At 54.5% G+C, this 25328-nt stretch overlaps 1 protein-coding gene across 1 annotated transcript; it reads left to right on the forward strand.

Moving 5' to 3' along the window:
* Positions 1–4018: 4018 nt before the first annotated feature.
* ETS2 (ETS proto-oncogene 2, transcription factor) lies at positions 4019–21940 on the forward strand. The gene is made up of 10 exons (XM_081086298.1): positions 4019–4279; positions 8424–8495; positions 10958–11069; positions 12181–12300; positions 12631–12831; positions 14537–14620; positions 15575–15787; positions 16684–16944; positions 18834–18952; positions 19811–21940. The coding sequence occupies exons 2-10, from the start codon at positions 8424–8426 to the stop codon at positions 20024–20026; spliced, it is 1398 nt and encodes a 465-aa protein (XP_080942424.1). The 5' UTR covers positions 4019–4279; the 3' UTR covers positions 20027–21940.
* Positions 21941–25328: the final 3388 nt, after the last annotated feature.

Genomic DNA, 25328 nt, shown 5'->3' on the forward strand with positions numbered 1-25328 from the left:
ACCCTGCTGGGGGGCTGGGAGGCAGCTAGGTGCGCCCAGGTCAGCTGAGGGTTCCTGGTCCCTGTGGCGGCTACAAATGGGCATGAAGGGGAGGGCCAGGTGGATATTAGACCTGTTGTACCTACACTTGGAGGTGGGAGGGAGAGATGGGGTGAGGGGGTGGGGGTTGGGATGGTATAAAGCTTTCCTTTATCCGTTCCCTGACCCCCAACAAGTATCAGTGGAATAACTGCTACCTCTAATCCCCACCCAGGGAGGCGGGTGAATGGGCAGCAAAGCAGACACAGGTGCCAATATGCATGAATGAAATTCTTTCTAGCTCTAAGCCTTCCTCACCTTTGTCTCCTCAGCAGGTGACACTGTTTGCTGAGTGACTACATCAGACCGCTCAGACCCAGGACGTCTGTTTAGCTTGCATGGGAAACCACCTCCAACTGTATGTTGACTATTGAGCTGGGTTTCAACGGAAACAGACATGTTTCTAAGGAAACGTTTTTACTGATTTTTTAAGGGATGACTTGGAAAGCTAATCATTTTTAATAATTACGTCTGGACTTTAAAGAGCTCTTTATCTGCAATTTACTCCCTAGACATTTGGCCTTTAGAGCGCACGCGCCCCCCTGCAGTCTCCCTTCCCCCTCCCCTGGGGGCTTCTCTCTAAGGGAAAAGAGGCCGCTCTGCGCTCAGCGGACATGGTGCCTCTGATCATGTCAGCCCAGGTGACTTCTGACTGTTAATTTCCTCCTAACACCTTCGACTTTTGATCTTGAAGCACAAGGGCCGGACTTTTATTGGGTTTGATTTACTGTGAAGCTCGGTAAATTAAGCCATAATAGTCAATGAGTAATCGCAGGCTTCAGCCAGGCCAGGTCTTAGTGCAGCTGAGTAACTAGGAAACCAACTAATAACAGAGAGGTAAGAAATGTTAGGAAGCCTGCTATCCCCCAGAACTAGGATAAGCCATTTTACTATGACCATGCGACAGCCCAGGCACAGAGCGGGATTGGCCACAGTGTAGGGCCCAGGACAAGGGTGCTGGCTGGATGAGGGACTCAGGGTGTGGCCTGCGTGGGAGTCAAGGGTCCAGGTGGTGTGACCTGGGCTCCCTCCCCTGCCTCCTGTCCCTCTCGGTTCGGCCATGTGTGCTCTGGTCTCATCATTTTCAATAGGGTTTCACACACTCACCACTGAGAGGGTAGGGACGAGAGTGTGTGTGTGTGTGTGTGTGTGTATTTTTTTTTTTAATTAATCATCACCCAAGGATATTTTCCCATTGATTTGTAGAGTGGAAGGGAGGGGGACAGACAGAGAGAAACATCCATGTGAGAGAGACTCATCGATTGGTTGCCTCCTACACATGCCCCAACCAGGGCTGAGGATCAGGCCTGCAACAAAGGTATGTGCCCTCGACCAGAACCAAACCTGGGACCCTTCAGTCCGCAGGCAGATGCTCTATCCACTGAGCCAAACGGACTAGGAGATATATATATTCCCCAAAGGGTCTCTTTCATAAGATGCTCCCAGAGGAGAGCGTGGAAAAAGAAATGTAATAGCTAGATCGTTTTGAGCCTCTCTACCATGTGCTCAACACTGATACATTCTTGACCTACTTGGTTCTGTGCCCAGTGTCCATTCCAGCCTGATGATGCAGGTTCCAGAATCATCTTTTCTTCCCTTGCAGGCGGCGCCGATGGCACTGGGTCTTAGACCCATAGGGTCAGACTGGACTTGGGTTCAGCAACCTCGGTACTTGGGTTCTGTCTGGGGAAGAATTCAGAGCCAAGACTCAACTAGAAGAGAATATTTATTTCTAAAGTCACAGAGGTAGAGGAAGTCATTCGTAGAAGAGACGGGCTGAGGAAAGGAGTTATGAGGTAAAGAGCCCTGGGAGCTTGGGAGTGAGGAAGGTAATGATAATGGTAACAAGCCCTGGGGGGGGGGGGGTGGTATGGGGAGGGAACAGGAAAAGGGAAAGGTTCTGGCAGCTCCCAGGAGGGAGAGCAAGCGCACTGGGTCCTCAGTCCTAGGGCTTTAAGGGTGGAGATTTGAGGGGAGGTCCCAGGAGCTCCTAATGGAATATTCAGCAGCTTTCCAGGTGTGTCCTTTCAGAGCTGATTGACCGGCGGCTGGCACCAGGGCAGGGGGTCCTTCCTCAATGCCGCTGGTCCTGAGGCAGCCATGGGGTCGCTGGTCTGGTTTTGCTGCTTTTCTGGGCCTGGAGCTGACATACAACTGAGGCCGAGATGTTATCTCTCGGGAGGAAAGGTCAGGGGTCCAAACTGCATGACTATCCCTATGCTAGGGGAGGAAAGGTCACCCTGGGGGTGAGGTCCCACCCTTTGCTGTGCACCCAGGGCTTTTCGCCCTGGTGACCCACTGTCCCGGCCCTGTCCTTGTGCTGCTCCTGTCTGTCCGACTGCCTAGCACACGTTTACGGAGGAGAGGAGCCCACGGTTTAACCACTTAGAGCAGAGGAAAATTGCTTGTCAGGAAGGGACTGCCTGGAAGTCGCCATGCTCCTTTCTTTTGACGTCTTTCTGCTCAGGTATGTTGGAAATGGCCCAGGGGGAGCAAAGTGCCCCCCTGCCCTCCCCCCCCCCCCCGTCTGCACCAGAGCCTCAAGGAGAAACCGTGCCCTCCCAAAGTCCCTGGACCTCAGGGACTCAGCCCTGAGCAGGTGGACAGGCAGTCTCATTAGGCACCTGAACTTGACCCCATGGTTGGGTGACACTACCCAGCTTCTCAGACACTACTAAGGGCTGTGGGGGGTCCCCCCTATTAGCTGAAACCGCAGCCCAGAGGAGTCAGTATTTTCTGCTACCGTTACAAAATAAAAAGTAGCATACTCTCCGTGTCTCCATGGTAACTCACGGTGGATCTGTATTCCATTGGTGAAACTCTTCTTGACCTATCATCTGTGGTTGCTGATGGGGCCTGAATATACACTGAGAAGCCACCGGGATGAATTCAGCATCCCCTCTGCACCTGGTTGTTTCAGCCGTGTAGACCCTGCCGCTGGCCCATGCAGTGATGATACCTGGAGACCCTCAGGTACCTGGAAACGCTAAGGCACCGGTAGTATCTCAATTATCCCAATAACTCCGGATGTAGGGTTGCCATGGAAACCGGAACCTTGGTAACAGTGAGGCCGTTCCTCTCCCTTCACAGCACTGGGTCCCTGAGATGTATCGATGTTAAGTCCCATGGCCTAGCCTAGGCTGGGCTGTTTTATTTTATATCCAGCTAATTGCCCTCCAAAATATTGAGAATCTTGACATGAATTTGCATAGGAAATGCACACATTTCTAGCCACCGACTCAAGTATTTTCTGCTAAAAATGGGAACTGATGGTTTTGACCATGAGCGGGAGTTGTACGTCTTACGACCGGGCAAGTTATTTACGGCCCCCCCGCCGCCCCTCACCCTCCCTGTTTAAGTGGGAACAATGGTGCAGCGGAGAACTGCCCTGCGCATTAGCCCAGAGACGCTCACGTTGGTCACGATTAAGGCGCCGCTCGCCTCTAGGGGGCGCCGCTGGCACGGAGGCGACCGGGCTTCCGGGAGCCGGGCGGACTCAGCGACCCAGCCAAGGGTCCGCTCATCATGTCATTTAGAGTCTTTTCAGGATAAGAATGATCAGAAACAAAAAGTCTACTTAGAGGCCCAAGAATGGGGCCCTTTATTAACCAAGTCCTGCGGCCGCTCGGTCCGCTGGCCCCGGCCGAATGGGGGCGGCGCGTTTGATGTCAAATCCTCGGGCCAAGGGGAGGAAGCCCAGGGGAGACTCTGCGCCCCGCTCCCGGGCGCACCACCCGGCTCAGCGCAGCGGGGACAGCGCCCGGGACAGCGGGTGCCGGCGAGGTCCCGCCAGACACCCCGACTCCGTCCTACCCCGCCCCCGCCCCCCTCCCCCCCCCTCCCCCCCCCCTCCCCTCTCCTCTTTCTCCGCCCCTCGGCCCCGCCCTCCCCTCTCTTTGCCCCTCCTCCCCTCCCCCTGTCCCTCCTCCTCCCCGCCTGGATCCTGAAGAGCTGGCAGCGAAGGGGCCGGGCCGGTTACTTCCTCCAGCGGCGGCGCGGGTCGCGGTGTAGCCCAGCCCCGAGCGCCCGGAGCCGCCCGCTCGTCCGCTCGCCCGCTCGCCCGCCTTCGCCCGGCCTCCCGGAGCGCCCCCCCCCCGCCCCCCGCGCCCCGGCTGCGATCTTCCCCGCCGCGCGCTCACCCAGGAGCCCGGGCCTCGAGGAGCTGCCGCCGACCGCGCGCCGGCCCTGCCCAAGCGGCGCCGTAAGAGCGGGGTCCGGGCGGGCGGGCGCGGGTTGGGGGGTACGTGCAGAGCGCCCTCCGGCTCCTCTCCCGGGGGATTCGGACCCCGGGCCCGGGAGCCGGCAGCGACGGGTCGGGACGCCGGGGTCCAGGCGGGGTGGCGGCGACTCCTAGGACCGGGCGCCGCGCGTCTGGGTTCCGTGCCTCTCCGGGCTCGTGTTGCGGGGCCGGGTGGTCGGGGGAGCTTTGGGGGCGGCCGAGACGCGGGGCCCGGGACAGGGCGCGGGGTGGGCCCGATCGTGACGCGCGGAGCTGGTGCGAACTTGGGCCGCGGCCCCGGGGTGGCCGAGCCGGCTGGGGCGGGAGTGCGCGCCGGCTTGTCTCGCTTGCTTTTGTTTTTAAAGGGAACCAGGGGCCTACTGGGGGGGGGGGGTCCTTCCAGGGGACGCCCGGCCGATCTGATTCCGCGAAGGGGCTGGAGGGACTCGGGAGAGGGAGCCCGAGGGCCCCGGCGCGCCCGCGTTTGCGGGGGACTTACTGGAGCGCGCCGGACCGGGCGGATCTGGGGCGCCCGCCTCCTGAAACACCTGGAGGCTGCGGCTCCCGGGAAACGCAGAGCCGGGGTCACCTGCTCGGTCCCGTCCGGGGCCCGGCCCGGGCGGCCGGCGAGGGAGGCGCGGGGAAGCAGAGCCGGGGCGGCCCGCGCGCTCGGCCTGGAGGACAAGACCCCCTGAGGGCGCCCGGGCGTGGATGGGGCCCCTCGGCCCTGCGAGGCGAGCGCCGAGAGCTGTGGGAAGTGGGGACGTGGGTGCGCAGGGCTGTCTTTATTTTCTCGCTGTTGAAGTCTTTTTAATGCAGGTATCAGCGAGCGCTTGTGCATTTGAGGGTTGTTTTGTGTGTTTGTTTTTTAAGCATAAGGCACTTTTTATATTGGCCTGTATTCAGTTTCAAGGTAGCCTAAAGTAGTGGACGCGCTCCTTATTAGAAAGTGAAGCAGTGAGCAGTCCCCTTGGAGATAAGGGTAATTTATTGTCATTCACCACTAAGAGATTATATGTGTTCCGGACAATGGCAGCGCCTGTGCGCCATCTGCCTGCCCACACCGCCACCCATCAGGCAGATAAATCTCCAAGTTAAGGTTTATTAAAATTCTGAGTAATATCATAGTACAGTAAATGCTAGCACCGTGGGTCCTGCAGGGAATAGCAAACACTCATCCTTGGGATTAGTCATTCCTCTCGCTAAAGTGATAACTTTCAAAGGAAAAAGCGCACCAACCTTCAAAAAGTACATTGGGGGGGGGGGGGTGCTCCTTTCTTTTTCTTTACAAATTTGCCCGAATACAAACCTGTGGTCTAATCTCACATAAGTGATCGCTTGTTCCAAGAAGGGTACGGTTGTCAGGCAAGTTCTGCTTGTTTTAAAAATTTAACCATCCTCAGCACTTACATTTCTGCCTCTTTTTCCCCTTTTCTCCCTCCCTCCCTTCTCTCTCTCTCTCTCTCTCTCTCTCTCTCTCTCTCTCTCTCTCTCTTCCCCCCCCCTCCCCCCAGCAGCGATCCAAAGGGCAACACCAAAGGGACCCACACTTGAAATTGATTTATATGGAAAGGACTCGTGGCCTGTCTGCCACCTTAAGGAGCCATGTTGAGTAAAAGAAGTGAACTTAAATTTGATTAGTTCTGTGTCTGCCCGAATCCACTTTGATTCTGCATGGTTCTTACAAAACAAATTAAAAGCCGGACAACAAAAGAATTCTGTTCTGTAAGGAGTAATTACAGCTCTTCATGTGGGCGGGGTAGACTGCCTTTTCCCCCAAGTATTTGTATACAAACCCCCCCCCCCCCCCCCCCCCGCCTGGCTTTCCATCGCCCCTTCCACATCCATTCTCTGTCCGTCTCAGTGAAGGTGGGAACTTTTTCTCCATTTTCCAAGTCACCGAGCCTCTGCGAACCGGCCGTGGAAAAGGAGTCGGCCTGGGTGGGTCATCGGCAGTTGGGTCTTCTGCTTGAGGCTTGTGTCTGTATCAACAGGTTAACTTTCAGATCAATGACAGAAAGCTCTGAATTAAGGAGCCTTTCACCTTAAACAGTAGCACGCAGGGGCCGGGTCTCACAACGTCTGTGTGCTGTCCGGCCTGTAGGACGTGGTGGGTTACCCTGGCACATGGGGGCGCCCAGGACTGAGGGCCACTCTCCGCTGCCATGGGGTCCGCACTGCGCCCCTGAGGAGCCCCCACCGGAGCTGTGTGATCCTGGGCACGTTCCCAGAGGTCTCTGGGCCGCACTGTGTCACAGCCACCCTCAGCGTCGGCAAGCCCAGCCCTGAGCGAGGAGGAGCCTTGTCAGTGCAGCCACCGTCGCATGAATATTGATTCCTGAGTGCATGTGGGTGACACGGCTCACCAAGTGGAGGTTGAGCAAATGTGGCCTTGTTGGATCCAGGACAGCCCCTCCCCACCCACCCCGGCCCTCCCCCCACAGCACTATTATTATTCCCAGTGCTCCAGGCTCCTCTGGCCCCCCAGGATAATTACTGCCCCCCCATAATTACCGGCACTTGGAGGGTTTAACAGCCCTGGGCAGTGCCTCTGGCCTCCCCTGAAGCAGACACTCACCTCCCACGCTGCCTTTCCAGCCAGGAGAGGGGTGTGTGTGTGTGTGTGTGTGTGTGTGTGTGTGTGTGTGTTGAGTCGTTGGGAGGTCTGGTTTAGCTATAACATTGGTCATAAAGAAAAAACAAGAAAGCACAAAAAAACCAATTAGGGGGAAATATGCTATTTGCCACCTCCAGTAAGTGCTATCAGTTGCGCAATATTAAGCAATATTTTAATTACTCGAAGGTCTTAGTTGTAACAGGCGGGAACACCTCATGGAGATGGGGCGGGGCGGGCGGGTGCAATTAGCCAACCCCTAAAGCTGCCTGGTAAGCCTTCAGTTCCTAGGCCAGAAAGCCAGTAGGGTAAAGGTTACGATCAGCTATGCTAACCCAGCTTATTTGAAAATGAATTTTCATTTTCATTTCTCTGGGTTTTTTTCTCTAGCATCCTGGTGGCATTATCTGTGTACCCTTCTCACTTACTAATATATAACCAACCAATTCCATTTTAGGGTCTCCAGTAAGTTCTCGGCCTATCTCAGCACGGTTCAGTTGCAAGTCACATATGTAGCTATAAATGCGGTCATAGTCACGTTAAATATATAAAATAGGTGAAGTTAATTTCAGTAGATTTCCATTCGCCGAGTATATGCAAGCTGTTACATACACGTGCAGTAAACCTAACATTATTACTGAGAGGGTTTACTTTTTCCTGTGAGATCTTTGAAACCTGCATGTGTATTTTACATGCAGAGCGCATCTCAGGCCGGATCAGCCATGTGCCAGGCGCCCGGCCGCCACATGTGGCCCGTGGCCATCCCCCTGGGCAGCGCAGGTCTAGCATGAGCCCAGATGCTATCAGGGCAAGTAAGGCAGGTCTGCGCTTAGAATCTCCTCTGAGGGAGGGCACAGCTGGGCGACTCACGGAGCTAACGTGTTTGGAGCCGTGTATTTAACACGGGAGGACCTACCTGGGACCCGCAGGATCTGGGGAGGAGGTGGGACCCTGAGAGAGGGTTTGGTCTGAAGCCACGGGCCTCCCTTTGATCTTCCTGGGCCAGAAATTCCTCCAATAAGAGGAAGGGGCCTTCTGGCCCCACCCTGCCTGCTTTCCTGGAGCTGCCTGGGGGGTCACCCTTGAGGATCCCCAATCCTGAGGATCCCCCTCTTGCAGACAGGAGGTAGCCCTGGTCCCCTAGCATCCCTCTGGGTCCCCCTCCCCCCCCCCCCCCAACAGCAGCCATTCCCGTGGAGGGACACAGGCTGCCTTGGGCAGCCAGCCGGAAAGTGCCTTTATCGGTATGCCTCATCTCTAAGTGGAAGTCAGTGGGAATCAGCATTATTATTGAGCGACATAAATGGCATAGCCTTTGTGAGAAGGGCCTTTTAAATAAGAATCCCTGGCATTCGGTTTTGAACGATTTTACTGAATGATGTTACTGAATGATTTTCCGTTGTAGGATTTGACTGACGCGGGGAGTGGGGAGGGGGTCTGCAGCCAGCGAAGACTCCTTCAAAAAGGAGCGCTTGCCTCTGACTATTCTCCTCTTCCTCTTTTTTTTTAAAGATGAACGATTTTGGAATCAAGAACATGGACCAGGTGGCCCCTGTGTCTAACAGTTACAGAGGGACACTCAAGGTGAGTGAGCAAGTCTTACTAAAAGTTGGGTTTTTGCTTTTTTAATTTGGAAAGCTCAATCTCTAGAAGAAAAGAAAAGAAAAAAAACAACGATGGGTGGGGCCCCAGAAGACCCGTTCTAAGCCCCAGCTTTTCGCTTACTGGCTGTGTGACTCTGGACCGTTTGCTGGATCTCTCTGGGCCTAGTTTCCTAACCTGTAAAATGGGCGTCCTGATGCTTGCTCTGCTTGTCCTCCAAGAGTGGAACTCGTTTGTTTTGTGGAAGGTGAGGCCCTGGTAGTTTGTTTCTGAGACTCTGACCGGGTGGATAAGCCTGTGGTTCTCCGTGGAACGGAGCTGGAGCTGGTTTCCCGGGACGAGGGGAAGGCTGCTTCCGACGTGGAGGGAGTGCTGCTTCCTTGAGGCCGCCGAGCCCACGGGACAGCCTGTATCTGTGAAGCAAGAAACAGATTAAGGATGAACGCCGCCTCTGCTGCCCAGCAAGCACATTTCCTGGGCTTCTATCTTAATTCCTCTTGGGAATGTTCTGTGGCAGCACAGTGGGTAATTCCCTGCCGGCTTCTCCATCCGTGAGAGCGTGGCCTGACTGTTGTTGGTTTTGTGAGTAAACACATCTCGGGAGCAGTGGTTTTCGATGGGCCTCCTCTGAGCTCAGGGTTTTGTACAGCTGCGTGTCTCTGGCAGGTCCCGTGTTGCTCTGTAGGTCGCTGGGAGGTTGTTTGTCTGTGGAACCCAAAGAGCCAACACTGGGCTCGGGCCTCTCTTGAGAATTACGGCGGCCATCCCTCCACTTCAGGCGGGCGCGCCTTGCCGGTGTGGTCAGACGTTTTCAGAGTGTGCAGACGTGGACAAGCTGTGATGGCACCAAGCTGCCAGGCACAGCCCCAGAGAAGAAACTTCCCTGTAAATTCAAAGACTTTGATGGTGTCCCTGCGACTCCTGGGCTTGGAGAAGCAGTCACCGGAGTTCATGTGTTGAAAGAGGCAGCGTGAACTTATGTTGTCTTTGAACTTCCTCGTTTTAAAAAAAAAAGAACTTGCTGTCAGTGAAGCGAAGGCATTTCTTAGTCACCTGGGCAGAGCTCGTGGGGTTTTAAAAGTGGATTGGCTATTTTATACACAGTTAGTCCCAAATGATAAAGCAGTTTGTTCATCTACTAGATCCATGGTCGGCAATCCGTGGCTCTTTGGCCCCTTTACTGTGGCTCTTCCACAACATACCACATGCAATTGAAACTTCATGGCCCATGCGCAGAAGTCGGTATTTTGTGGAAGAGCCAGTATTTTGTGGAAGAGCCACATTCAAGGGGCCAAAGAGCCACATGTGGCTCGTGAGCCACCGTCTGCCGACCACTGTACTAGATGATGGGTTGTGCCCTCGATGTCTTGGGGCATCTGTTGGACTTCACAGCCTTGGGTTTTGTGGGGACTGGGCTCCACTGAGTGTCTGGGGCCAGCTCCAACCTCTGCCCGCCCACTGGGGTAATGTGTCATCCATTGTTCTGCATTTCTAAAACGAAAGCACACGAACTGATTTTATTTGTAAATGTGTTACACATTTTCTTACTGATGACTCAACACGTGTCATCACATGACACGCAACGTGGGAGTTCCAGCCCCTGTTGGAAAAGTAGACTCTTTCTTCACATTTTTTCCTTGGCTGGTTGGGCCATGGTGAATCCAGGCCTTATCTGTTACTTATTAATGAGTCTTAATAGGAAAGGCTGTTTCTTGGATACATCTGAGATGAGCCGGTCAGAAATGACAGTGTGCAGTTTTCTCGGTGCCTCTCTCCTCTCCTTCCCGCTCCACTGTAGGGAGTTTCACTTTAAACCCGATTCCTTCGGAATCTTTCCCCGTCGAGGAGTGTGGGGCAGAGAAGTTCTTTTTAACGCGCTTACTTTGAGAACAGTGAACCTGCAGGAACTTTCGCGTGTTTCGCTCTTTTCTGCGCCGTTGGGATTGTTGAGGAAAAAGCACCTCATGTCAGAGACAGTGTTTCATTGTAAACGTTTCAAAGTAAGTGCTTCCGCGGATCTTCATTGTTTGGTTTTCAGTGTTCAGTCCATCGTTTCCCTTAGACACGGGGCCTGATGGCATTTCTCTCCGATGATGTCACAAAAGGCAGGTGCTGGAGCCGGTGGGCTCTGAGGCCCCGCCCTGCACTGTTCTTCTGGGATCCTAGCGTTTCTGGGTGTCTTGTCTTCATTTATGAATTTCAGTGGCTGAGGCCCCTAGAAATAAACTCCCGGTCATTCTGCCTCTGTGTGAGGGGGCTTAAATGACCTTGTGGTCACCTGGGCCATCCGAGACGTCTGGGTACGGCGGGTCCACTCCAGGTGTGGCTTCACAATGGCCGGTTTGATCCGGGCCTGGGGTCCGATGACCCACGGACCGCGTTGAAAACAGGTAACTCAGTAAGTAAGTATCATATTTCCCGTTTTCTTCCTGTCCCTTCTGCAGCGCCAGCCGGCCTTCGACACCTTCGACGGGTCCCTGTTTGCCATTTTCCCCTCCCTGAATGAAAAGCAAGCGCTCCAGGAAGTGCCCACCGGCTTGGATTCCATCTCTCACGGTAACCTGCTGCCCAGACCGGCCGTCGTGCGCGATTGCCCAGAGTAACGCGGGGAAGGGAGAGGACAGCGGATGAGCCATGAGTGTCCGTGTCTTACGTGTCTGGCGTGAAAAGTCGGATGGAGGCTCTGGACCTGGGGCAGGGCCATTTTCCCTTTTGCTGAGTGTGAGGATTCTGGTGTCTTCCCTGCCAGACGCACCCTGGGGAGAGCAAATGTCCTGCCCTTGGCACACTGCAGGGGGCCCCCGGGGTTTCCACCAGGGGGGTGTCACCCCCGCGGCTTCCCGGGGCCACTCCAAAGCAGACCAGGCCACAGTCAAATGCAGCTCAGCTTTCCTTCTGGGTTCACAGACCCTCCCCTGGGGTTTGGGCCACAGGTGGCCACAGGTGGCTCTTGCTGGTCTTCCCCGTCTGCGCTGACTTCTATGCTCCTTCAGGTCACTGATTCTCTCTGGCGGACTGACCGGCATGTCAGCCGGCGCCTCTGCCGTGACTGGGATAGTTACTAGTTGGAGACATTCCAGACGTGACGTTGTCACATGAAGTAGGTGCTAGAAAATACAGCCCAGAAAATTAATTAAAGCAGGTGCGCTTGCGTCAGCAGGCCGTCACGTGACAGTCATTTATCATTCTTGGAATTGCTGAGGGGATCCAGAGAAGGCTGTTTCTTAATAAAAGTGCAAAGTGTGCCAACGTCTCGGGGCCTCTGCCTGTGGCTGGGTTTTCATGGAATCGACTTCCAAATTATGTCTTTACAAGCCCTTGAGCCTTTGGCCCCAAGATCATGCGCTTTTCTTTGATTGTCTAAAAGTAGTCAGATAGACATTTCATCTAGACATAAGCTGCTGTATGAAGCATTGGGTCATAAGATAAAACTTGAGTGGTTTTATTTGAATAAGTCAAGTTATGGGATGTATATTTTTTAATGTCAGTCAAAAAAAAGTTTGGGGGTCCTATGAATACTCTTTTAAGGAAATGATGTCAGAATGGTTTGAGATCAAAATGGTTTGAGATCAAAATGGTTCTTTTCTAAAGACTACGATTCCTCCCCTAAATTCTCCTCCGCGGCCACCAGCTTGAAATGCTAACGTCCGCCCTGGTTTCTCCCTAGACTCGGCCAGCTGTGAGCTGCCCCTGCTGACGCCCTGCAGCAAGGCTGTGATGAGTCAGGCCTTGAAAGCTACCTTCAGCGGCTTCACGAAGGAGCAGCGCCGGCTGGGCATCCCCAAGAGTGAGTGCCTCTGCCGAGCTGCCGTCGGGGGTCTGTGCCCTGCGGGCGGGCGAGCCGGGCTGCCGGGGCGCGAGACGGGTTGTATTTTGAGCTCGTGTGTGAGGCGGCTCCCAAAGGCTGGCAGAGACACGGGGAGGCCGCGCCGGTTTTTACTTCAACCCCGTCAGCGGGACACTGTTGTCCGCGTCTTAGAGTTCACCCAGGGGTCTCGCTCACGTCGCTGGTCTTGGGTGCCCGCGTGGACGCGGTGGGAAAATCAGGAGCCATTTCTCTGGTCTCACCGCCTCCTTCCACTCCCCCCTCTGAGCTCCGTCTTCCTCCCCGTTTTAGACCCCTGGCTGTGGACGGAGCAGCAGGTGTGCCAGTGGCTGCTCTGGGCCACCAACGAGTTCAGCCTGGTGAACGTGAACCTGCAGAGGTTCGGCATGAACGGCCAGGTGTTGTGCAACCTGGGCAAGGAGCGTTTCCTGGAGCTGGCGCCGGACTTCGTGGGCGACATTCTCTGGGAGCATCTGGAGCAGATGATCAAAGGTACCAGCGTGGGAGGGGAGAGCGTGCAGCCGAGGTCAGAGTTTCTAATGGGGTCGGTGGCCTGAAAATGCCACTGGAGTGAGTCACACGTGCAGTGACTACAGATCTGAATCCACGTAAGTGTGTGTATGTGTGTGGCATCGAGCAGAGCCCCAAGGCCATAGCCTTAGTCACTGGCCTGTTCGCGGGTGCTAGGCGGCATTGGTGAGGGAGGACGTGTTGTCGCAGACGCAGAGGCCACAGACATGCCCCCTGTGGGGTGGCTCCCCTTACAGAACCAAAGCAAGTAGCTCAGCCCCCACGACCGGGACCTTTGCTCAGACAAGCCCGTGGATTTTACCGGGAATTCCCCCAAGTCCAAATGGATTCCAACAAAGAATTTTTTGCGTTTTATTATTTTTAAACAAACGTGGACGTGATGATCTATATCTCCATGCTGATTTGTTCTATAAAAACAGGCCACTCAGCCAAGAACTGTCATCCAATAGAGAGAAAGTCCTGATTCAGACCTTGCGACCAGTGTTAAAAGTACATTGAGTTAAAAAAGAGACATCGGAGCAAGGCCCCCTTCAGTGAAAACTTGAAGAAAACCAGCCCCTTTGTAGAGTTCGGGGAACTGGTCCCGGTTTAAATGAACGCCGTCAGAGACGTGGCACCTCACGGAGACCGTGGGAGTCCGCCGCCAGCCCTTGTTGGCGTGGCCCCAGAGGCCAGGGAGCCTGGCCCCACATCCCCCTGACCTTGGACAAGACGGGCCTGGCAAGGTTCTAGGGAGGGTCTGTTGGTTGGCAAGTTGGGCCTGTCTTGCCACTACTCGGTGTGAGGCTGTGGGTCTGGGTTTATGGGTGTGTGGGTGTGTGTGTGGTTACGTGTGTTTGCAGGGAGTAGGCATACAGAACCGCAAACCTTTCCCTTTCAAAGTTCACGGGCACGTGTGTCCCCACGTGGCCCTCTCTGTGTAGCTGCTCACCGCACCCTGGGGAGCTTCCAGGGTCTCAGCCGACGGCCACTGCCTCTCGGAGGCAGGGATGGAGCCTGCCCTCCTCGCCTGCCCCATCCCCAGCCTCGGGTGCCGGGGGCACCTCACCGATATCGCCCTGCTCATTGACACACCATCCAGGTCTTTCAGACTGTGCGGTGGGAAATTTAACTTTGCCCAGACGGCATTCGTGTTGGGACACTCACTCTACTTACTAACAAGTGAGCCGCCGCCTGGAGTTTGTAAAAGGCGTCATGGCTTGGGACACCGTCAGGTTAAATGTGAGCCACTAAATGCGTTGACTTATCCTGAAATGACCCAATAGCGGTAATTTAGAAAGTCGCTTTTTTTTCTTGTGCTGTTTTGTGTGTGTGTGTTTTTTTTAATCTTCACCTGAGGATATTTTTTCCATTCATTTTTTAAAGAGAATGGAAGGGAGGGAGGTAATCGGGGGGGGGGGGGCGGGGGGGGGGGGAGAGAGAGAGAGAGAGAGAGAGAGAGACATTGATGTGTGAGAGACACATTGATTGGTTGCCTCCCAAGTATGCCCCGACCGGGGCTGAGGATTGAATCTACCACCCACGCGTGTGCCCTTGAGCAGGAATTGAACCCACAACCCATCTGTGCCCTGGCTGGTGCTCTGATCACTGAACAGCAGTGGCCAGGCTGCTCGTGTCGTTTTAACCTCCATTTGCAATCTTATCTCTCCTGTGTCTGTTCTTCCAGAGAACCAAGAAAAGGCAGAAGATCAGTATGAAGAAAATTCTCACCTCAACTCAGTTCCCCATTGGCTCAACAGCAATTCATTAGGTCAGTCTGGATTCTGCCCTTCAGGTCCTGAAGTCCTCCTGTTAGTTCATGGACGTCCGAACTGTCTAGACTTGCGCTGGCCCATTTGGTGGCCACGTGGCTCTTGAGCTGCTGGGCGCTCGCAGTGGGGCTGGCCCACACGGAGATGTGTGATAGGAGTGTAGTGCCCACAAGATCTGTGAGCCTTAGTCAGAAACAGAACGTAAAATATCTCTTCCTACTTTTAAAGATATCGATTACCCGTTGAACTGATCATTGACATCCTTGGACTCAAGTATAATTTTTAAAGTTCTCATGTTTCCTTTGGTTTTTTTGTGTTTTGTCTTTTCCTTGTTTAACGTGGCTACCAGAAAACATACCATTGCCTGGTGGCCGCCTGGTCCAGGCCACGCACAGAGCGGGGGGCAGGATGCAGGGAGAAGGTTGCGGGGGTCCCATCTAGTACAAGAGAGGAGAGGTGGCTGGGCCGGCGCAGGGAGTGTGTGGGAAGCGATACCAAATTTGCTCGGAACTTGGGAGCTGAAAGAGGAGTCGGGGAATTCCGGTTCTCCCTCTGGGCGCTGACACGGTGAGTGTAGGTGACAGCCGGGGACAGACAGGGCTGGAGACGCCCCTTAGGAGTCACATAGCAGGGGCGCGTCACTTAGTCTGAGCCTTAGGGTCCTTGGAAGTTGAAAGCCAGTGACCCTTGTCGTCCTGCGGGTCACGGAAAGCACTTGTTGGACGAGAGTCACCGAAACATTAATGCTGAGGCTGGCGCCCTGGGCCCAGAGGCAGCGGGTGTTTCGGAAAAGGGCCAGTAAGCCTGCCCATCAAAGCCCATGTCCACGGAGGGCTTGCAGAGGCCGGGCCTGCAGAACTGCGCGTGTGCGGTTGGCTGGAGGGGTGGAGGGTCTCTGATGATCACAGACTGTCTGTCGCCTAATAGCTCCGCCGTCGATGGTTCTGTTGCAGGCTTTGGCATGGAGCAGGCGCCGTACGGAATGCAGACGCAGAGCTACCCCAAAGGCAGTCTTCTGGACAGCATGTGCCCGCCCGGCGCCCTCAGCTCCGAGCCGGAGTTTCCGATGTTCCCCAAGGCCCAGCTCAGCACGGTGGGCATGGGCTACTGCTCTGTCAGGCAGGATTTCGCCGGCAGCACCTTGAACCTGATCGCCGGCGGTTCCGGTAAGGAGCTTCCACGCGTCCCTGGGAGCGGCTGTGGTTGGACTGCGGGAGCCGGGGTCAGACGGCCACCCGAGCTGCTGCACCGGTGTCCTGGGCTCCTTAGGCCCTTCTCACAGACCATTCCCCCGCCAGCACCCTCCTGGCCTGTTTCGGGCTGTGGTCTGGGCCCGGAGGGTGTCGCACCAACAACACACAGTCCTGCTGTTGGGAGTAGATTCCTCCACCCAGTGGGATATTTTGGGAGACAGTGTAGGAACGGAACAGATTTCTTTTTACAGAGATGTGTACACACCGTGCACAGATCTCAGGCTATCCAACTGGCTGAATTTTTATATGTGCACACCTGTGTAACAGCCACCCAGGGGGAGATAGGTTTCCAGCATCCCAGGAGGCCCTCATACCCTTTCCCAACCGTCAGTAGCATCCCCACCCCAAGAGGAAACTATTGATTGTCCTTTTGTCATCATAGTTTTTCCTGTTCTTGACCTTGGTATAAATAGAATCACACTTTTTCCTTTTTTGGGTTTGGGTTTGGGTGTGTGTGTGTGTGTCTTTTACTCATCATTGTGCCTGAGATCCATCTATGTTGTTGGATGTAGCCATCCCTTCTCCTTTTTCACCGCTGTATAGTACTCCACCCTGTGCGGCTACATGTAGTCTATTGATTCTGTTGTTGAAGCAGGTGCAGTTGTGTGGTACACTTACCAGGAGCCAGCCCTCCGTTTAAGAGCCTCCTGGAGTCTGGCTGGTTATACACTGCAGGGGACACGTTGAAGGGGGGGTGGTTGGCAGCAACGCTGCCAATGAGTCCAAGACAACCTGCAGTTATGTATTAGCTGTGCGGCCGGGCATGTCCCTGTCCGGAGGAGTCAGTGTGTGCCTGCTTCTCTCTCCAGGGAAGCCCGGGGACCGCGACTCCCCCGAGCAGGGCGGGGACAGCTTCGAGGGCTCGGACTCCCTGCTGCAGTCCTGGAGCAGCCAGTCGTCGCTGCTGGAGCAGCGGGTGCCCTCCTTCGAGAGCTGCGAGGACGACGGCAGCCAGGCCCTGGGCCTCAGCAAGCCCACCATGTCCTTCAAGGACTACATCCAGGAGAGGAGCGACCCGGCCGAGCAGGGCAAACCGGTCATTCCTGCGGCTGTGCTGGCCGGCTTCACAGGTGAGTGTGCGGCTCTGGGTGTCCGTCCCCTCCCTGTGCCCGCCTGGCTCAGCCGTGTTTGTTTATCAAGGGTGGTTCTGGTCTGAGCACATTGTATCTGCACCCCGCATTTGACCCGGGAGCGGCGGGGTAACCCTGCATCCAGACCCCTGGTCGCTGAGCCACATCTTAGCTGTGTCTCTGAGTTCTGCAATGGCCAGCTGCTCGGTGGTGTGCATGGAAGGGCACACAGCTCCCTCGGCCTTCCCAGGGAGGAGGAGGAGGAGGAGGAGGAGGAGGAGGGCCAAGGCACTGGGCCATGGAGGCTTCAGCTCTGACTCACCCACTCCAGGAATTTCAAAGAATGTAAACTGGTTCGGGAGGGGCAGCCAACCGGCCTCAAATAACACAGGCCTGTTTACCTTTTCTTGCTCCTAAAACCCCTCTTATTTTTAAGGTTTGGGCAAGAGCTATTCTAGGCAGGGGACAAATATTAAAGCTGTTTTTGGAACTAGATTATTTCCAGCATTTTAGCGAAAATACCGGGATTTTTTTATTTTTTATTTAATTGCTTCATGTGTCCTTAAATGAGCTTTCCCCCCTGTACTTTGACTATATATAGAGCCCCTGGGGATTTAAATAGTACCTACTATGAACCCTGATGGGTTAAAATAAGGCTGTGCAGGCATCCGCAGCGTCTTCCTGCCACCTGAAACAGCAGCCACGGACACGTGTGGCAAGGCCCGTGGGGGGAGGGAGAGGCTGCGGTGTTCATCCCTGGGGGTCGGGGCCTGATGAAATAACACCCGGGGGTCAGGCCTGGAGTGGGTGTTTTCCATTCTAGTATTGCTTACCTGCTCCGTGGGGTTCGCAAGCGTGTCGTCGGGAGTCGTTAGGCCGGCCCAGCGTGGGCGGGTATTAACCCATTTTACAGATGGGGAAACGCGCTCGGTGACACAGCTCCCTGGGCACACAGGCAGCCAGTCCCGTGGGTTCCAGCAGCCACGCCTTGCTGCCGATGGCCTCTGCGTCTTGGGGAACAGCTCCCGGGTGGGCGTGTGAGCGGGCAGGGCCCCTGGCCTCTGAGCACGTCTTGGTCCTCGTCTGTAGACGGTGTGGCCGAGCCGCTTCTCCACAAGGTGGTGGTTGTAAATACTGGCCGAGAAAGGGCCCTGCGCAGAGCGTGGGCGGCGGCTCACGGAGGCGGTGAGGCCGTGGAGGCCACTCCCAGTGCTCGAGTGGCTCTTGAGGAAACTGAGTCTTGGTTTAAGCAATTGGGCCACCGTCACGTGGCCAGAAGCCACAGCACAGGATTCCACAAACACCACGTGGTCCTCTGGTTCTCTGCCCCCGTCACCTGCCTGGCCCAGCCCAGCTTGTATAGAAACAAGCGCTGAAAGTGGTGACGCCAGGAAGAACAGGGTTTGGAATTTTGATGCCAAGAGTCAGTGGCCCTGAATTTTTTCCCCAAAAGACCAAACCCAGGCACCCGGGGCCAGTGACCTCTTTTCCTGGCGTAGGGGTCCAGCCTCATCCCACGGGCATTCGGGACTGTCCTGGCCACCTGGAGTGGCACCATCAGGTCGGCACCCAGGATCCGGCTCATGTTCCGCAGCCTGTCTGTTTCATTGGGACCGCTGGAGCCTTGCCGTGTTTTAAATCTGTAAAAACCCATAGCTGGCTTGGCCAGTGTGGCTCAGGGGTTGAACATCGACCCTGGAACCAAGACGTCCCCGGTTTGGTTCCCGGTCAGGGCACATGCCCGGGTTTTGGCCTCGATGCCCGGGTTTTGGCCTCGATCCCCAGTAGGGGGTGTGTAGGAGGCAGCCGGTCCATGTTTCTCTCTCATCAGTGTTTCTGCCTCTTTCCCTCTAAAAATCAATACCAACCTGTGCCTGCCCTCTCCCCAGGAAGCGGACCCATCCAGCTGTGGCAGTTTCTCCTGGAGTTGCTCTCCGATAAATCCTGCCAGTCATTCATCAGCTGGACCGGCGATGGATGGGAGTTCAAGCTCGCTGACCCCGATGAGGTATGGCCAGAGCCCGGGGGATCGGTCTTGGGCTCCCAACCCTGCTCTCACCCCTTTGGGTTCACAAACTCAGCTCCCTGGGCACAAGGGTCCGGGTTCGCAGGCTAGCTCTCCTGGTAGGCCCGACACGGGAGTGCGTCCGGCTGACCGTCTTGCTCTATCATTGAATATAGAGGCGCAAGCAGTAAACTGGGGCTCTCTCCTGGCCGTGTGAAAATGCCTTGGGAAAGCTGCTTGTTCCTGTTGGGGGGAGGGAGCCTCGTACCCCCACATGTGCACACTGACTGGGCTTCTGTGCCCCCCAGCTGAGCTGGGCAGAGCCGCCCCAGCCGTGTCAGGAGGAGAGAGCCGAGGGCAGGTCCAGCCCCTGCCCGCTGGGGGCAGCATTAGGGAAGCCCTGGGTCTGGCTGGTAGCCCTGTCACCTCCCCCCCTCCCCCCGGGAAGCAGAAGCATTGAGGATCGCTGATGTCACCCAGCTCAGAACCCCACTCAGCATCTGGTGACGGGAGTAAGAACCAGGGGGGCAGGGCGGTGAACACAGCTTGTCCGTTGCCTCAGGACCCCCAACTCGGAACCCTTGGTTTCTGCGCGGTTGTGCTGAGTGAGAGGCTGCAGGAGCCCTGTGCCCGGCGGCGGCACTGTGGGTGGGGGTGCCACACTCCCCTCCGCCCCTCCCCTCGCCCTCGGAGAGCCAGCTGAGGGGCACAGCCCCGGTTCGCGTCCTAAGGCAGATGGGACCTTAGGGGTCCTTTAGCGGCCAAGTTCCCCCAGCGAGCACGCGGCCGCGTCCTGTCGTCATCGGGGCGCCTGCCGATGGGATGGAACTGAGCTCCTCTCCGCCCGTGTCTCCCCCGCAGGTGGCCCGCCGCTGGGGCAAGAGGAAGAACAAGCCCAAGATGAACTACGAGAAGCTGAGCCGGGGCCTGCGCTATTACTACGACAAGAACATCATCCACAAGACGTCGGGCAAGCGCTACGTGTACCGTTTCGTGTGCGACCTGCAGAACCTGCTGGGGTTCACGCCCGAGGAACTGCACGCCATCCTGGGCGTCCAGCCGGACACGGAGGACTGAGGCTGGGGACTTCCGCGGGGCCACCCTGACGACTGCCCGGGCCCTGCCAGCCGCTCCCACACTCCAGGAACGTCGCCGAGAGCAGCGGCCTCATTTCACCCGACCCTGCAGCTCTTCGCCCCAAGCGGCGCGGCCGGTCGCTTCCGAAGCCCGCGGGCGGGAAACCGCTATTTAGGCTGCAGCCGCGTGGAATGGCCGAGGGGGCGCTCCGAGCGGCCGCGTGAGGCTGTGGACATCTCCGAGGAGCGATCCTGTCCCGGACGCGCGCGTTTTTTTATTTTCTTCGGCCGTTTGCAACCGGGAATCACGGACGCGAAAGCGGTCTCTCTGTTTCAGAGGGCGGGAGGGGCGAGGGAACGATCGTGCCATTTCAGACGTTGGTTTGTATATAGGATTGTAATCTTATAATTGTTATCAGAATCCTCTAACAGTTCTATTTAACAGAAATTGTATATTGTAATTTAAAATAATTCTATGACTATGTGAAATAAGAAGGCAACGCGTATTCCATGTTTCAAGAGCGCCTACGGCATTTTGCAAACCGTGAACCTGCCCCGGGCAGGCTAAGAGGATTTGTAAAACGTGTTTTATTTGCATTTACTGTGCCTACAGGCGAAAGTCTAAGAGGGGTCATCCCTGTTTTTGTGTGTGTGTGTTTTTGCTTTGCCTGGGCTGTTAGCTGGCAAGGACTTTGTTCATTTGGGAATTTTTATAAGAAACTTAATGTTATTATCTGGGGGCGCCTCCGGCCTCTGGCTTTTCCTTTTGATTGTAATGTCAACCTTTATAAAGCAGTATTTTTCTTGACGGATGGCATATGTTTCCCATTCCTACGCATGCCTTTAAGCCAGTTGATACACAAAACTTACTTCCTAGTTCATGTGTGTTTCTCCTGCAGCTAACCCTCCTGACCAGCCATTCCACCCACGCCCCACTCCCAAGCCCCACGTGTCTCTGATGAAAATAAGAATACTATTTTTGGAAATATGCAACTCCTTTTCTGAGATCAGGAAGGATTTATGTAGCAGCTATTTTTACTGTAAAAGTATTTCACTGGAAAAAAAAAAGTAATTTGTAAGAAAGCTTTTATTTTTTATCTCGGCTCCATGTAAACGTGCTGTACGGAGCTGAGGGTGGGGGGAGGGGAACCTTTGTGAAACCTCGGACATGAATGGAGCGTGTGGGTCCCATCCTTGTTCACCGGCGAGTCTTGGGCTGTCCGTCTGGATACCACGCCGCTCCTTCCTGCTGGGCGGCCACGGCGACTTCGTTTTGTTCTATTCTTACATTCTGGATGCAGAACGCCCAGGGCCTGAGCAAGGCAGGAGGGAAAGCGTGGGACTGTGTCACGTGGAGAAGACGTTTTGATGGCGATGGCGACTTTTCAGCCGCTTCTAAGGAGCACCTGGGCAGCGCGTCTTCCTGGCCTTCGGACGTGACCCAGCCCGGGGGTTGCAGAGCCGGACAGGTGTCCCTAGAGCGTGAGAGGACACTGGGCCCGTCCCTGTGCCGAGACCGTGCGCTCGGCTAGAAGGACGCGCTGGGAAGGGCAGAGCCACCTCCAGACCCGCATGAGACGGGCTCCAGCGTCTTCAAACACAGGATGTTTCTCAGGCGGGATCTGTTTATCACTCGGACGTCTGTTTATAACATCGACAGACGCGTGACGGGACACGTTGCTGCCAAAGCAAATGTTAGCCATCGGCTCGTCTTCTACGGGGTCGGAACACAGGAAATCAATATGGGACTGTTGTTTTCATCCACCACGTTGGCAGTTTCAGGCGGTCCCACCTACCAGTGGTGGGAACTGAAGTCCCTTAGAAGCCTCTGGCCTGGTGACGAACAGAACATAAGTATAAAGATTTTGTAATTTGGCTGTTTTCTTTCTCAAATAAAATATTTTGTTTATATAAACTCCGCGTTAGAGTCGTCCCTCTCTGTCCCCACCCCAGCAGGGAGGGAGGAGGCGGCGCTCAGCCCCTGCTCACTCAGTACCACCCCCGCCCCCCCCCCCCCCCCCGCCCCCAGCCTTGAGTCACAGCTCCATTTAAGGGATTTTACACGCGGCCACCACCTATTAAATCCTGACCAAGCTGGACCCAGCTGGAAGCCCTCCCTGCAGACATTCCAAAGGAGTGTTCCTTAAAGTGAAAAGTGCATTTAAGAAGCACCTAGAAGAGGAAGATTTGGGTTCCATCTTTGCCAGGGGGTTGGCAGGCACACAGAAGGGATTTGGGGATGTTCAAATTTAAGAACAGTAGGCTTTGAGGTTCAAGGACTTTTGTAACGGAGGTGGGATTGCTGGGGTGCCTTCACCAGGCAGGAGGGTGATGGTCCCGGGACACCTCCTCTCCAAGTCCTTGGGGCTCCTTTCCACTCTCCAGAATGAGTGAGAACATCACAAAACTGGGCGGATTCCATCGGAGGCGGTGGAGCCAGCTCCCGGGGGCAGGCACTGTCTCTTCCCGGGTCTGCGTCAGTTGGTCGTTTGAACTTGGTCGGATGAGAATATTTGCACCGTGAAATCAGCACACACTGCAGATGAGGGAGGGCGCCCCGGCCCAGGGCGCTGCGCGTTAAACATTGACCAGCACGCCACTGCGCATCCATGTCCACCATATTAGAAGTTCATCCGCTTTAACATAAAATAACATACTACTTATTAACATTGTTATGAAAAATAACCATTTTTCTGAGAGTGGCGTTTTCCCTGCTTTCTGATCTCTCTGATGTCTGTTTTCATGGGAGAGGGCTGGTTTCTGACACTGCTGCCTTTGGTCTGTTGTGACACACTTTGAAGAAAATCAGGCCTCACGCAGATACGTCACTGGAAAAGGTTAGGGCGAGGAGTAACTTTCAGATCACGGTGGGTATTGTCTTCTATGACACCACAGCCGACAAGCTGCTCAAACGGCAGCTGGAAGTGAAACCATGTCCGTGAGCTCCCCTGTGGCTGTGATAAGTCCCCCGGGCCTGTCTGGGACTTTGCGTGGCTTTTGACCCCTGTGCGATTTTGTAAGCGTGCCTCTGTCACATGGAAAATATTGCTTCACCATGTTGGCCCATGTCCATACACAATATCAAGCAATCACATTCGTTACTGTTACCACCAGTTTCATCAGCAAAGCACTGGGAAGCGGTCAAGCTCAAAGTGGCCGCCAGAAATTTTGAAAATTTCAGATTTGTACTTGAAAGCTCAAATTTTATCATCAGCAACAAACACCAACTTTTCTTTGAAGTGACAGACCCATTTCATTTATTTTTTGAGGAAATACTTGTCAAATACCCAAGTCTGAATAAACATAATTTGTCAAGTTGTTCTTTCAATAAATACCGTGCTCATGAATAAAGTGGCTAATTTAGCTTACAACTCAAATTATTTTTTTTGGAAGATAGCATAAATATATACTTTATATATTAAATTTAAAATATTAAAACAGAAAAGCATCTTTTTTCTAATTTTCCCCCCATACAAGTTGACATACAATATTATACATAGTAGTTGCAAGTGTAGCTTAGTGCTATGGCCCGCGGGCCGGATCTGGCCCATTTGAAATGAATAAAACTAAAAAAAAAAAAAAAAGACCGTACCCTTTTATGTAATGATGTTTACTTTGAATTTATATTAGTTCACACAAACACTCCATCCATGCTTTTGTTCCGGCCCTCCGGTCCAGTTTAAGAACCAATTGTGGCCCTCGAGTCAAAAAGTTTGCCCTCCCCTGGGTTAGACACTGATATACCATACAAAGTGATCCCCCCAATAAGTCTTGTAACCATCGATACTAATAAAAGGGTAATATGCTAATTAGACCAGGTTGACCAGACATCTTCTGGTCATCCGGTCCTCCTTCCAGACAAAGCCATGGTGGTGGGGGCCAAGGCAGAGGCAGTTAGGGGTGATCAGGCAGGCAGAGTGGTTAGTGGTGATCAGGCAGGCAGGCAGGTGAACGATTAGAAGCCAGAGGTCCCAGATTAAGAGAGGGGTGTCCTGGATTGGAGAGGGTGCAGGCGAGGCTGAGGGACCCCCACCCCCTGTGCATGAATTTTGTGCACCAGGTCTCTAGTTTATAATTATAATATTATTGACTATATTCTCTAGTAGCATAAGGATATGTACACTTTCCATTTTATTACCCGGAAATTAAAAAGATGTGTATTCACTTATTCTTAAATTTAATTTGTTCGGCTCCATGTAGGACATTGTCAAGGAGACTGGTACCTTCCCTGCAAGTTCCAGGAGGTGAGGCTTGCAGTGACGCCAGCACAGGTGAGTGCCAAGGTCCGGGCGGTTTTTCTGCTTTTGCTTTTACACCCATCAGAGCAAATGTCAACCCAGCAAGAGAGCCCGACGTGGTCCTATTGTTACAAAAACCGTTCTGAGCCTGGAGACCCCCCCGCCCCCACACCCTGCCGAAAGGCTGTCAGAGGTCCCATTGTCTGTAGACCTCGCTTGGAGGAAGTTTCCAGAAGCAGAGAGTGTGGGAGGACCATTTTCCTCGTTCACCCGGCGACTATGCTTCCAGTCTTTTCACAGCCGGTCAAGAAGCATTTTTTTAAATTTGCAGCCGAAAGCATCGTCGGTTCTGCGGATGAACTTCATTCATGTGGGGGAACTGGCTTCTCTCAGGGTCCTCTGCGCCCTTCACTCTGCCCTTTTTAATCTTCACTCCAATCCTAAACGTTTTAAACTTGGAATAAGATGTATCTTCTACCACAGCCGAAACCGGTTTGGCTCAGTGGATAGAGCGTCGGCCTGCGGACTGAAGGGTCCCGGGTTCGGTTCCGGTCAAGGGCATGTACCTGGGTTGCGGGCATATCTCCGGTGGGAGATGTGCAGGAGGCAGCTGATCGATGTTTCTCTCTCATCGATGTTTCTAACTCTCTATCTCTCTCCCTTCCTCTCTGTAAAAAATCAATAAAATATATTTAAAAAAAAAAAAAAAAAAAAAAAAAAAGATGTATCTTCTACCACAATTCTTTAAATTCGTTTTTCTTAATATACTCAAAACTAAGGATGCGGTGAGGGGCCCGTGGCCTGTCCCCCGGTTTTTCCACGTGGTGGGGAAGCAGCAGCATTAAATTGCCTTCAGCTCTCTTCCCCCGCTCCCCCGCCAGGGTGGACCTCACAGCAGCCTGACGGGGCTGCTGGTTGGGTGTCTGAGGCGCAGGCAGTGGGCGGAGGCGGTGGAGGTAGGTGGGGGGTGGGGGGGTGGGGGGGGATGCAGGGTGAGGGAGCAGCCTCTCACCTGCTTGGGGAACAGCAGGCAGGGCGCAGGGGGCTTTTTTGTGCTTTGGAGCC

Source organism: Myotis nattereri (genome assembly GCF_964212035.1).
Source record: "Myotis nattereri genome assembly, chromosome: 3".
Classification (NCBI taxonomy): domain Eukaryota; kingdom Metazoa; phylum Chordata; class Mammalia; order Chiroptera; family Vespertilionidae; genus Myotis; species Myotis nattereri.